The 14,718-nt window shown below is 46.8% G+C and overlaps 1 protein-coding gene across 1 annotated transcript in view; it reads right to left on the minus strand.

Moving 5' to 3' along the window:
• LOC144722289 (myomesin-1-like) overlaps positions 1–14,718 on the minus strand; it is a 65,517-nt gene that overhangs the window by 41,300 nt on the left and 9,499 nt on the right. The window contains exons 4-10 of the mRNA XM_078600403.1: positions 13,616–13,773; positions 12,471–12,563; positions 10,997–11,085; positions 10,313–10,375; positions 6,304–6,468; positions 2,407–2,568; positions 1,216–1,357 (exon numbers count right to left, since the gene is read on the minus strand). Of these exons, the coding sequence (XP_078456529.1) occupies positions 1,216–1,357; positions 2,407–2,568; positions 6,304–6,468; positions 10,313–10,375; positions 10,997–11,085; positions 12,471–12,563; positions 13,616–13,773 (872 nt within the window). The remainder of the gene's footprint in view (positions 1–1,215; positions 1,358–2,406; positions 2,569–6,303; positions 6,469–10,312; positions 10,376–10,996; positions 11,086–12,470; positions 12,564–13,615; positions 13,774–14,718) is intronic.

The following is a 14,718-nucleotide window of genomic DNA, read 5'->3' on the forward strand; positions in this document are numbered from 1 at the left end:
GTTAGAAGAAGAAAAAAACTCACTGAAAGTGGTTTTCCATTCTAACTTGCTCAGGACAGCAATTATATCTCATTTGTCGCCTTGAGTCAGCAGTTGAACTTACAGATGCCTATGACGGCAGTAAGTTAGTCAAAAGGACAAAGGCTTTTTCCTTAGCACAAAGTAGTACATATGTCATTGACTACAAATAGATTAAAAGCTCATTTGACCTCTGAACTAACTTTGCCCTCACGACCTTCTGGTCGTTATATGCAATGCCCTAACCACGTATACACGGGACGCATTCCCCCTACGCTGGGATGTTAAACATTGCAGGGAACAAATGAATGAGCTCCATCTCGTGTTGCGTAAGAGAGGTCTATTGCAGTGACTTCAGAAGTAGTTCTGTGGTGCCATCCTCTGGAGAAATCCCATGGTACAATGTGAAGCCCTGCTTAACGGGCGCCACTGTGGCGAGATGTTAACTACCTCGCCTGCTTTACAGGAGGTCGTCGGTTCGATCCCCACCCTGAACCATGCATATTTGGAGTTTGCATATTCTCCCTGTAGTTGTCTGGATTTTTCTCCGGTTCCTCCGGTTTTTCCCTCCACATTTAGAAACATCCCTTTAGAGTGTTGGGCTGCTATAAATTGCCACGTGATAAGCCATCTTCATTAGGCTATCACTTGTAGCCAGGTCGCTTCTGAAAAAGAGCTATATAGTTCAGTGGGCCATACCTGGTAAAAAAAAAAAGTTTATAGTGTTATTGAATTAATTTAAAGAGGACTTTTTTTTTATTGCCAATGTTATTCGAAACGTGCCAAAGATGCGATGGAGTCGGGCGGAGCAGTACGTCATGTCGTGTGGGAGAATGGCCCACTGAGACAACTATCGCAGAACTACATCCGAGGTCTCTTCAATCAAACATTTCATCTACGCACGAGAGGGTGCATTCTTCATGCGATGGGGTTTTTTGTGTGCAGTCATTGGCGACCAGACTGAGACCATCAACTCATTGCACTTGAAGAGCCCTCTTTTATCACCAATGGCTGAAACTCAGGTTTGAACGCAGAATCTCAGCAGTGTTGGCTCAGTGCTCTTGACTTCTGGGCCAACTGTTCACCTCCCTCCGAGAGGACACATACACATCATGACTTGGCCCTGATGGGATAATTTGGAGAGAGAGAGAGAGAGAAGAATAGCAAAACAAAATGGCATCTGCTTGCGGCACTGACCTTTCAACAAAGTAGCCGGTGATGGGGCTGCCTCCCTGGCCACTGGGAGGCTTCCACGAGACGATGACGTAGTTGCGGTTCGGATCGTGGATCTCCACGCCAAGCGGAGCAGGAGGTGCGCCGGCAATTTCAGCTGCCGCATCTGTAACACCGCCGGTGGTGGGCAGGGGGGGGGGGCACACACAGGCACATGGGAAACCTCACAGGCACGAGTGAGTACGTGCAGACAAAGATCCCCTATCGTGTGTAGTGGGCGTACAGACAGGACGTTCACATTGGTTGTTACAATGGCAAAAACTGGCTGCTTTCTTCCTCTGTCCATATTTATGCCTTCATTTCTCCAGTCCAATTTGTGGCAAAATGTGTTCTCGTGTCGGTGTGAATAACCTTGGTGAAGAGTGTGTCGCCTTGTCCTCGATACTATGGAGCATAATATGTCATGTTACCTAGTTAATTGTGTTATTATACTCTTACAACTTCACCCCTTTGCTAAGCAGCGGCCACAATCGAACAGTGAGTCCTTCAAAGAGGTCAGCAACAAATTGAGCTCGAGTGAGGGCAGTTAGCAAGAGCTGAGAAGCTTCTTGAAACATTTTTTGTAGTTGCTATTAGACGCCATATCAATCCAATTCGTGTTTTATACAAGATAGGAAAGACAGGCGAAACAATGCGAGATCCATAGACCGAGATGTGTGCAGGACAGGTTATTCAGTAAACCCGTGGCAATGGTGGGGTCCCATAGTGAAGCGCCCCATGGCATGGCCTTTGACGGTCTTGTTAATCTAGGTTTAGTGTTGAGGTGGCGGGGTGGCTTAGGTGTCAGGCTTTCGAGCGAGTACCACAAAGAACCTTGGGTTAAAATCCCGGTTTCAGTCACCTGTGATAAAACAAAGTTCTCAAGTCTAGCGAGATGATGATGGTCTCAGCATTGTGATCAATAACTGCACACACACACACACAAACCCATTACATTAGATTTGGCGTTTCACTTAGTTTGGCACGAAATAAAAATGCACCTTTGAGAGTAAAAAAAATTGGGTTGCACCGCGTGCTGCCCGGCACGATGAATTCAGATCCTGAACAAGCTGCCGGTGCGCGCGGAGATGAAACGTCGGGCCAGCGTGCCGAACAGCACGCGCTTGATCCCCGACGTCTTAGTCGGGGAGCAAAGCGCGCCGAGCCGCCGCGTACCGCGCACGAAGACGTAGGCGGAGTGGCGAGCGGCGCCGCCGGTGGTGACGACGCGCACCGTGTAGAGGCCCTCGTCCTCCTTGTTGAGGTGGGCCAGCACCAGCGTGGCCTTCTCCCCACTCCAGTACAGCTGCACCCACTTGGACTCCTCCAGCTGCACGTCTGAGCGAGCACAGCGCACACGGCCGTTGGGGGGGGGGGGGGTGCCGAGTAATTACTTTTAAAAGGTAAAGACGCATCCCTGCAATGTCCTGCTTGTGCCACTGCCTCGACTACCCGGGATTTTTGGCCTACTCTTCCTCGCTAGCCAGGCGTCTTGGAAGAAGCCGCAGTACCCACACTTTACCCCCCACCGCACGTGACCTGCCAATCGACTAACTCTGGTGCACCGATTTATACTGCTGGCTGGACAGAGGCGGGGAGATTAGCGAAAGCTGCACCGCCGCTTCGTCTGCCACGTCTGGATAACGAGCCGTCTACCCGCTGTGCAAACTATTGCACCAACAACAGCAATTCACAGCCCTTTGTCAATACACGCTTGGGTGAAGGCCTCCCCACGCCAAGTCATACGCCAACACGCTGGCCAGCGTGCAGTGGCTGGTAGGAGGTGAGTCCCTGGACCAGTTCAGGTCTCACTCAACGCTGATGTTAGCTCTGGCCAGGAATTTAATTCAGAAAGCAGAGCTCGTAGAGCAATGTGCTAACCGCTGCACCGCCGCTCTACCCCAAGGTAAAACCTTCAATGACCAGGATACAAAACCTTGAGATTTGCATCTCACTTACTGGCAAAAAGGCAGAAATTCATTAGTTCCATGTAAAATGTACAACATCAGCAGACATCGTGCGTTAATAATGCACGCCAGAGTAATACATGATATTAAACAGTCTAACTGTGATACATAAAAAAATTCTGAAGCAAAGAATGGCATAGAATGGTATAAAATGTCATAAAAAGTACCACTTTGATTTAAGAGTAAAGCATTATACGCAAAGGGGAGTTACGTGGCATATTTTATATATTGCTCCGCATAATGTTTCAATTATGTATTCTTTCCTGTGGCCGAGGTTGGCATTGCGAGCGTACAGAGAGTGCAGCGAGCATGGGTGGCCGATGAGAGCGGGGGTTAGGGCAATAAGCCGGCTTCACGGTCTCAGTGAAGTCACCAATGACTGCAAACAAAAAAATCCCCCGTATCGCCTATTAACAGACTGTTGGGGCAAGTGCTGTTGGCGAGTAGCACCTATGAAGGCTGGCACGGCACACGAGGGGGGTGGGTGGCCAACACCACGCCCGGCCGCCTTTGTCTCCCCTAGTGGCGATGTTTACACATCTAACCAGGTACTAATTTGAGGCTGAGTCAATCTAGGGGAGGCCCAGGACCGGTTCAGATAATGGTCACTGGCTTTTGGCCGTGAGCGGGAAACGAACTCGGTTCACCGGGTCCGTAGCGCAGCGCGCTAACCACTGCGCCACCGCTCCCCACTGCACATCAATGACTGCACACACACACACACACAGAGAAAATCTGAATTCTGTGAAATCCGTGTCTGTGGGTAGTCCCCGAACACACAGGGTTGTACTGCTCTGCGAGAGTTCCTAACGAATTTCATAACACGATGCTGAAAGTACATCTGGGAATTTGTAATAATACCACAAGAAATGTGCCTCTGGACTGGAGAAGATTCCAGGCGTGTGTGTTGACAAGAATGGAGAAAAAGTGGAAACTCACCTCATTTGCCAGTAAAAATATGATAATTGTTTTTTAACCCTTCTATCTGGCAACAAAACTGACACCTTTTTACATGACTGCAGGTATTGTGGTCTATGCAAACATGACTCCTTGTAAAAAGGTGTCAGTTTTGTTGCCAGATAGAAGGGTAAAAAAACAATTATCAAGTGGAAACTCTTTGACCTTTTGAAGCTATTAACATCACATTTGTTATCATGTTACAGTGTATTGTCCATTCTTTTCCCATTAAAAACGATAGTCCCATATATGTGTTAACATTTTTTTGAGCACCCTGTATCTTAGCGTGCAGATGGCTGAGTCATTATACCGTGGCCCGATGGATATTTCCCCATCAAATATCCGTCGTATGAGGATTGCAGCGGTTGTACAAACACAAACCGTTATCATGGCCGCAAAGGCAGTGCCAAAAAAATGCCTGGGCACGAATCTGACATCTGTTTATTGCGTAAATATTTTTTTAGTTTTCCAAGCTTAATGCATGGCGTGCGTTGAATCTAAATTATTTTCACATCGTGTTCATGTAAGTGCTGTAAAACGAGGTACGATATAGCAAAAAACATGAATAATTTAAAGGGGGGAAAACACAACTCGTAAAATTAATGGAAATCATGCGTGATGGAATGAACGATCTGATATAATTGGCCACAATGGGGAGTGAGCATGGATTTCACTGAGCCTCTCAGCCACTGTCACAGGCGATTTCCTTCTTTGTAACAGTCACTTTTTTTTCTCTTCACCATCACATCCGGCCGTTCTCTCCGTGTCGTGTCATGAAAAAATACATTTGCATTTAACACTCCTGCAGCTTGTCATTGAGCCCACAGCACTCTGTTCAAGAGCCACATCAATAGGCCTCTGTATCCATACTCGCGACAGACACCATTTACATGTGGTGGGGATATGCTAACTGCCTCGGTTGGTATATAGGAGGTCGTGGGTTCGATCCTGACCCTGACCCTCACGCCTGTATATTTGGAGTTTGCATGTTCTCCCCGTGGTCACGTGGATTTTTTTCCGGGTCTTTCCCTCCACATTAAAAACATGCGCTTCGAGTATTTGGCTGCTGCAAATTTACACATTATAAGCCATTTCGTTGGGCTATCACTTGTGGCCAAGTCGCTTCTGAAAAAAGATCTATATAGCTCAGTGGGCCTCACCTAGAAAATAAAAAAATGTGTTTTTTACATGACCTTGAAAAAGAGTACAGGCGGTCCCCGCTTTCACGACGTCACAATGTGTTCCTAGAAACCCCGTCGGAAATCGAAACCCTATTTCCTCATTGACTGTATAAACAGTGAAAACATCACTTTCTGATGAGGTTTTTTCCCTTTTATCGGACATGTTTAACAAGGTTTAATGGGTAAAAATCCACAAAAAATCATGAGAATAACAAAAGCTCCACGCCAAGTCGCATCGGAAACCAGAATGACTGTTCAAATGTGTTCAGAGTCATGTATGAAGATGCATCATAAATAAAATGTTTGCATCGTAAATGGATCCTTGGTTGAATTATATAAACGTCGCAAATGTGGACCGTCACCAATCGGATGGTCGTAAAGTGGAGACCATCTGTATTTTTCCCGTGTGAATAAAACTACAACATAAAATCATTGGAACCACAACATCTTGAACTAGTAAACAATAAAATAACAACGGGTACTTTTAATATACAGTCAATGGTAACCAGGTTTAGACTTTAGCACTCATTGGTGTGGGGCGTTGTGCCCCTGCCACTCCCTCCTTAGACTGCCCTGGGACTCCTTTGTGCTGCCCCAGCTGCCCCCGGCTCATTGTTGTTGTTGTTGTCGGTGCTAGGCCCAGGTTGCTTCATCCCGGGCTGTGCCATGGTGCTGCTTCATCTTTTCTCTCCGATGTTTCCCTGCCCTGATCTCCCCCCTTTTCACCTAATCCCATAACGTAGTCCCCGCTTTTGTAACACTTCTTCTGACGTAGTTGACTTTAGACGCTATGTATATTCAATTTGGTCTTTCTTCTCGTTATACTTTCATTCTAACCTAGCATTTCAAGGGTGCCAGTTCATTGCTCGAACACAGAACTCGCCACCTGAGTCACACGGGCCCTTCCACGTGTGTGTGTGTGTGTGTGCGTGTATGTACTTTCATTAAAATTAACGAGAGGCCCCTACCATCACGGAACCACTGGATTTCCACGCGAGCCTTGTGCAAGTTTGGCACGACCACGGCGGTGCAGCACAGGGACAGCGTCTCTCCCTCCCGGCCGAACGTGACGCCAAACTTTTCCATGATGCGCACGTCGAACTCCAGCCCTGACACCGTGGGCAGGGCTGGCACTGCAGCAGAGCGGGTGAGATGGGCAGCAAATGGGTTGGAGAGGGAAGGAGAGACATGAGCAAGAAGGAGACAACAAGACATTTCATCTGCAAATGTCCCTCCGTATATTTTAATCGGCTGCTGAAATGGAGACATCTTCACGCCGTGCGGCTCATGAGGGTTATTTGACCATACTTCACCACGCTGATTTTAAGTGCACCCGCATCTTGTCCCACAATTACCTGGAAGATTGCCGGGGCAAAACCCACTCTATTCCAAAGATGAATGCATTCTCCAAGGGTATAGAAATTAGATATTTGCATCACGATTTATCACAGCCATTCTCAGAATGAGATGTAAAAATCGCTCTCATTAAGTTTATCATGAAGTTTATCTCAACGAACTTAAACCCAGCAACATGAATTCGATTCCTCGCCATGGCCAACATCAGCGGCGAGTAATATTGGAACCCCGTTCTGGCCATCTCCTTCACCAAACTGTGGTGACCAGCACGTTAAAGTGTGGTCAAACAACCCTAAATGACCGATACGGCATGGAGAGGCGTTTAAGCTATCAGCGGATTGACAAACAACTGATTATAATTATTTTATGCAATGGGCACAGTTTACGCAATTCAAAAGCTGAATATATGTTTCTATCTGCGTATACAATACAAACTTACAACTTTGCAATGACATCGATAACATTTGCCCAGTTCTCGTAGGTCACATTACTCGTGCTAATTTACATTTTATTAACACTCTTAAGTGTGCTCGGTGTCAACGGTACAACCATTCCACAGTGGCAATATTTTCCATCCCATTATCTCCGGCTTTCAAGTGGCCGCGCGGTGAATTCTTTGGCGCAGTAGGAGCCAAACTATTTTTAAACGGCATCTCCGCTGATAAAGTGCTGCAAGCAAATTGTGTGGCATTAGTCAGGGACTGACATACGCATCATACTACGAGCGTCCATACCTTCTGCTACTGTGGCCGCATGCCCGACATTTATAACAGATTCGCATTGAAAGGAAATTATATTTCACTGCAAAGCTATAAATATGCTAATTCGTCCGGTTATATAAAGAGAGAGCTATTTTCACGAGATTTGGAAACAAATTGAATCCTGTGACAGGTCTGTCTGAAGAGCTAGGGACAGACAAGTACACTTAAATGCCTGCACAATATGTTACACGTAATTTTTTTGATAGATTATTTTCCTATTCATTTCTAGTCTGTGTTTTTCCGTATTACTTCAAGGCGGTTGTGTCGGTGGTGCGTGCCTGTGAGCCGCCACTTTCGAGGCACGGGATGGTGGATCACGCGGGTTTTGTGAGAACTCCCAAACCCACAGGGTGGAGAGGCGCTCAGCGGACGACGGCAGTAGAGCGAATGAGCTGTTGAACCCATCTGTGTGGGCCTTATGAGTTTTATTTCCTTATACGCATGGGGTTTCTGCAGGTACTCTGGTTTACTTACAAATGAAAACGTCTGTTCATAATATTCAACGTACCTAATATTGCACTTATTTATCCAGGAGAGGCACATTGGGTCACGTGACTCTTTATCAGGAGGGTCATGCCCCTATTGGGTTTTTATCTTAACATGGTTTCAGCCAATTGATGATGCGTGTTTATTATACAAGTGTGCGAGTGAACCGGAGAAAACCCACGCGCGTCAGAGGTGCAACACTCTATCCCCATACAGGTGGAAACAAAGGGCGATGAGTCCACTTGCTGTACTGCCCTCTCCTGGCGAGACAGGGCAGAGGCACGGCGACGCCCACGGTATCGCAGGCCACGTGCGTAACCACCGACCGCACGCTTAAATGAACACAACCAAACACCCTAATGCAGGTCCCTGTTGAGACTGAGATGGGTGAGGCTCTGTGAGACATCAGCATCTCCAGTTAGCGCGGTTGGCTACGTACGGTGTGAAAGAAGTTCAGCATACATTATTATTGTTTTTCCACAAGGCTGCATCAGGGGAAGCAGAGGGCCGTGTAGTAAAATCCACCATGCGTTGGCTGTGTGCACCCATGACTATTGTTATTATTATTATTTTTAGGCTTTTGTACCCAGGAATGCCTCACCGAGTCTCCAGACTCGTTTTCAGGACGGTCTTGCCAAGTTGTCACCGTCCGTGGATATGTTGATGTGCATAAACCAAAAGAGGTATTTTTTTTTCATAATTGGGATGTTTGGCCAACACTTTGTACGTGGAAACTAGAAACCGGAGAAGCCCAATGCAGAACAGAGGGAGAACATACGACATTCACACAGATAGGTGCCTGAGTCGGCAATTGAACCCAGGCTCCCTTCTTGCTGAGGTGGACAAGTGTTACCGCTGTGCCATTCCTGCCACTATGCCGCTACGCTCCCAGTCTTGACCAACGTGACCAGCGTGGTGAGGTATGGTCAAAAAAACCCCGTGACTTGCACTGCGTGGGTAGGCCCTTAAACAGCTGCGGATCGACCACCGTGTCTTGTATATCATCATGAATGACGCTATCGTAATTGTAAAGAGAGTCGCACGTATTTTTCCGTGGGATTTTGACACTTAACGAAGGGGCTTATCGAAAACGAATTCCAAGTACGCACGACACACAACGTCTCGAGAAAGAATATTGAAATCAGCGCTTCTGAGCAATTTGTACGAGAGCCCACGCACTCGTCCTCAAAGCACTCGCTCGCAACAAGTACCACGCTGGCTTTACGAGTCAGCTGGAGGAAGGCCTTCGTCAGCTCCCGAGTGCGTGTTCTTTGCAAGAGGCACTCTTGGGCATGGATGACATTCAAATCAATCCCCGGAGCAGACGCCAAGGGCTCGGTTCGCAACAAGAAATCCGCCATCTGGCACGACCGTCCAGGAGTCTGTGAGAACATCTTGAAGCACGTTCATAAAATGTATTTTTTTTACATATTTATATAATGTGATTCATGGAGTTGCTTACACTTTTTTTTTTTAAGATGCCATGGAAAAGGTGCAAAGGTAATAGTGCAGTCCTGCTCTTTCTTTCCTATGCCTGGCATGAGAACCCCTCTACCGGGTTCTTGGCCTACTGTTCCACATTGGCAAGAAGTAGCAGTACGCACACTTTACCCCACCAAACGCGGCCTGCCAATGAAATATCTGCGGTGAACCACCAAATGACAGTGTTAGTTGGACGGAAGCAGAGGGGGGGTTGAGGAGACTATTGCTTAAATTATGCTGCATTTCCGTCAAATGCTTTGCACGTTGCATTCTGTTTCTCAAATGTCCGTAGAAACATATACCCTTGAAAATGAGTTTCTCTTAAAAATTGCTAGCATAACCGTGATAAACATTCTTCAATAAAACCCATGCATACAGAGACATTAAAAGATCGGCAGTAAATAATGAGTGAATGATGGTGATTGACAAGAGAAGGGGCTGATGGATAGAAGTTATGGCGCTGGTGGTGGTAATGGCGATGATTATCTACACTAATGTGTTTTCGGGTTGTACCATATGTTGTTTGGCATGATGTCCGACGTTTCGTTCCATGTACCAGGAGCTTCTTCGTGCCAAGTAACATGCGGTATGGTCCAAAAACAACATATGCAGACCCGTGCAGCACAACCGCAGATTCATGCGTACTCACGGTCAGAGAACAGAAACTTTCTTTTAGGTTTGCAAATCACGCCAGGCTGATATATTAAAAAAATTAGAAAGCCAAAAAAACATACTTTTCTTATTCATACATACATATATATGTAAATAAAATAAATGCAATGGGAAGCATTGCACCTCCAATTTCCCATATCGGAAGATTTGCAAACCCAGGCCAAATTGTTTTTAACTGCCTCTGAGCAAAAAGGAGGTGCTCTGAGCTCAAGCGACTCACAGTCAAAGGGGAAAGTGGAGATCCCGGAGTAGAAGCAGGTCTCGTCAAACTCGCTCCTGAATCCTGGTGTGACACAAAACACGGGAGTTGAGTTCCACCAAAAGGAGGAAATGCCTGAAACTGCTTCGCTCGCTCGCTCGCTCGTTCGTTTATCCCCCCCCCCCCCCCGCGATCACTCCCTTCAGCTATCCGAGGTTACAAAGTCGAGCGGGACAATGGTGACATCAGAAAGAGCCGAAAGTTGGATATTCCCCATTGATTTGTGGACATGGTGAAAGCGAGGCCTGCAACAAAACCGCAACGCCAGCCGTTTGATTGAATTGTCACAAATATTTATGGTGGCGCTACGATTCAAGACCAAATAGGTTCTTGATCTCATTTTTTACCGTCTCCCTTTCTATTTTGTGTATTTGCATCTCACGTTTTGTCTTGTTCGTATTACTTTTGTCAACTCAGTTAGCTCGTCATATGATTTACATATAATTAGTATAAATCGTCAACAATCAGTTCTCACGTGCACGCCTACTCCGACATCGTACCTAATGTGACAATAATTACACAAATTATGATTAACCTTGCGCGATACCATAAATTTTTAGTACCACGTCTGAGTGGTAAGATAAATTCAACTGAAGGCAGGAGGGAGAGAGAGGGGGGGGGTGGTGAGGTGAGGTGGGTACTCACTTTTCACCACCAGAGTGGCGAAGCTGGACGTTTCTCCTCTGGTGCTAATGGCCGAGACGCGGTACTGAGCCGTGTCATCCTCATTGCACCTGCAATTACATGAAACGTTAACTGAGCAGCCGCCCATGGGCAACACTGTACAGCGATAGGCAAAGTCGTTTGCATGGCGCGGCCGTGCCATGAGCCGTGCTGCGGCTACTCCTTTCGCATTGTGAATGGTTCCATTGCTGTGAATGACCTGCGGACTGAACCTACTTGCTGTACTGCCGTCTCCTGGCCATCTCGCAGCCTAGTATGCACTGATGGTTGCCCATGCAAGTACTAGTCACAGTCAACCCTATTTAGCTTCTAAGAGCCCAGTGAGATTGGGCACATCCACAGTGAATTGGTCACAGGCAACCACACATCAGATGGGTTGTAAAGAATCAGTATCCAGAATTTGCCAATGGGTAGGAGAGACAGAGGATGATTTATACCTCAACTCAAAATATTATAATTGCAAATCCTACGTGGTGAACTCTGACACCCTGCACATTGTTATTGGCCAAGTGATGCAGACAAGATCATCAATAATAAGAGAAAACTAAATCAACGTTATTGTATATTGTCCTTTGCAATGCCAAGTTATGTAACATGGTTTTACTGTTGAAGACTCAGCACCAGCACTGACTAAGCTGTTGGGGAATTGGAGTGGGACTTTTTCTACTTGACTCGCCATTCATGTAATATTACAGATCAGCCATCGCGAGGCCTGTGGACATCCCTTCAGCCTGGCCTGCTGATGACTGCAGAGCAGGCGCCCTCCTTTACACAGGACATGGACAACGCAGATGGAGCTGTGAAATCAGCTCCAGGTGCAGATACTCGACGGGTCGTTCAATCGCAGGACCCTGACGCACGGCGGCAACTTGGGGACGTCTTCATCCAGCAGGGAATCGATCATGCCCAGGAGTCGGCAACCTGCGTCTACGGAGCCGCATGCGGCTGTTTGAGGATGATAAGTGACGTTATTTATGAAGGACCCACCGTCTCGTACTCACATGCATTGCGGCTCTTGAAATATTAAAGTTTTTTTTACCGAATTCGAAAAAAATGTCTCTCCTCGTTACTTTGGTTACCGACCTATGATCCCTGCTGATGATTATGATGACGATCATGATGACGATCATGAGCTTGACAACAGAATCCCTCCTCGATGTGAGCATCAGACTCCTCGACCGGAGTCAGGATTTTTCGATTTAAAGCTTTCGTGACTGCAGGGATTCATCTTCTTGGTTCTTTCGGTAAAGTCACGTAGAAGGGAAGTAATAAAAAAAACAAATTAAAATAATTATCTTATTTTATTATGTTTTATTTTTGTTATTTTATTACTTCCCTTCTACGTGACTTTACCGAAAGAACCAAGAAGACGGAGTCAGGATGTCCGTGCGCGTGGCTTCTGGGCTCTCGGCCTCAAGGAGCTGGGGGCCCTTACCAGTTGATCTCCAGTGCGTGGACGCCGTAGTTGCTGCTGATGCGGTACTTTCCCGGCTCGCGGTGCACATCCATGGGCTTGTTGTTCTTAAACCTGCAGCGCAACAGAGACACAACCGCGCACATTAAAGACGCAGCCGACAAGACTAAACTAAACTAATTCTTTTTTACCGGGCAAGGCCCACTGAGCTGTATAGCTCTTTTTCAGAAGTGACCTGTCCACAAACGATAGTTAAACGAAGGGGCTTATCGCGTGGAAATTGATATCAGCCAAATACTCTCAAAGTGTGTTCATAAATGTGGAGGGAAAATCCGGAGGACCCGGAGGAAAAATCCACACGACAATGGGACGAGCATGCAAACTCAAAATATGCAGGCGTCAGGATCGAGATTGAAGCCACGACCTCCTGCATACCAGGCGAGGAAGTTAACATCTTGCCATCAACAAAACAAATGGTCCTTACCTCGTAGAGATCTAAAGAAAGAAAGAAAACATTCCGGCCGTTTGCGAATCCACTCCTGGGCGAATGCCTCCCCTCGCCGCGTTGGAGCATGGGGATAGTGTGACCATACGTCACTGTGCTCGTCGGTGAGAGGGGATGGGCTGGGGCTATCCAGGACCAGTTCAGATAATATATATCGTAGAATAACATGGCAATTAAAATAGCGGCGGTCTTTCTACTCTCATCAGCTACTCTTCCACGCTCAGATGTCTTGTAAGAGTTGGGAGTACCCACACTTGACCCCACTACACGTGACCCCACCACACACCACCTGACAAGTGAATAAATGTGGTGTACCCGAGTATACTGTGGGGTGGACAGAGGCCCGGGGGAAGGGTTGGTTTAAGAAAATTGCGTCATTGTTTCAACTCTTACTGCAGGAGATGGAATAGAATTGGCGACCTCTGCATTGCAAAGTCCACTGTGCTGACCGTTACATCGATGTAGCAGTAGCAGCAGCAGCAGCAGCAGCCCACATGCATGTCCAGCAGCAATGCGAAAAAATAAATTTTCCTTCAAGTAAGACGCGGTGCATTAGGCCGTTGGTCACATTCTGCAGGTTCCATCTATTTGTATGGTTTGGCAGATTGGGCAGATGGGACACCGTGCCAGCCCAGTGGCAGGCAACACTCTAAGTCCTCACCACTTGACGTGGGGCGTGGGCCTGCCCTGCACCGTGCAGTTGAAGCGTGCGGTCGACTTCTCCCAGACGACGTGCGACCGCGGCTTCATGAGAAACTCTGGCGAGTGCTGCACCTTGTCATCCCGCACGCGCTCCTGGTACTCCTCGCTGTCCAGGATCTGCACGGTACCCATCGGGAGTCATCGTCAAGCAGGGCCACGTCAACAGGGAGACATCAACATGAAGACATCAACAGAGAGACATCAACAGGGAGACATCAACAAGGAGACATCAACAGGGAGACTTCAACAGGGAGACATCAACAGGGAGACATCAACAGGGAGACATCTGCCGATCTATTTATTTATATAAATTACACTTGCTAGGCCACAGTTCTGAATGCCCAAAATGTCAAGCGTCCAGCAACAAGAAGCAGTCCTATTAAAGCTGTAGCAGAAGACAGTTAACAGGTTTTCTTGAATTGAGCAAGGTTATTATAATATGTTTGAAACAACAACAAAGATTCTGGGAGGGAATTCCAAAGTCGAGCGGTGTGAGGGAATTAGCAAAGAGAGAAGCGGAGTGAGAATAGGTTTTCCCCTTTTTTCTGGCAACAAAACGGGTGTTGAGATGTTAAAACACCAAACTGAAACCTTTTACAAGGAATCATGTCTGCTTTAACCACAATGCTTGTGGTCAGAATACAAACACAAAACACACTCTGATAATAGATGCATTGTCCTTGACACTCATTGGTCCACACCAGAGACTGGTCTAACACCTTTTGAGACGAGGCTCAAAAGAAAGCTGTCTCTGGTGTGGACCAATCAGTTTCAAGGACAATGCATATATTATCAGAGTATGTTTTTTTTTGCATTCTGACCACAAGTATTGTGGATAATGCAGACATGATTCCTTGTAAAAGGTTTTAGTTTGGTGTTTCAACATCTCAACACTTGTTTTGTTGCCAGAAAAAAGGGGAAAAACTATTCTCATATTTTGGTACTGGCAAAGGAGTTCCCGAGATGATAGAGAAGGGAAGTGTTTTGACCTCCAGCACAGCGGTGACTGAACACGGATTGGATGAGACAGAACACTCGTACAGGGATGGCCTAAGCAACTCA

Source organism: Lampetra planeri, chromosome 14, assembly GCF_965212315.1.
Source record: "Lampetra planeri chromosome 14, kcLamPlan1.2.h2, whole genome shotgun sequence".
In the NCBI taxonomy this organism is placed as follows: Eukaryota; Metazoa; Chordata; class Hyperoartia; order Petromyzontiformes; family Petromyzontidae; genus Lampetra; species Lampetra planeri.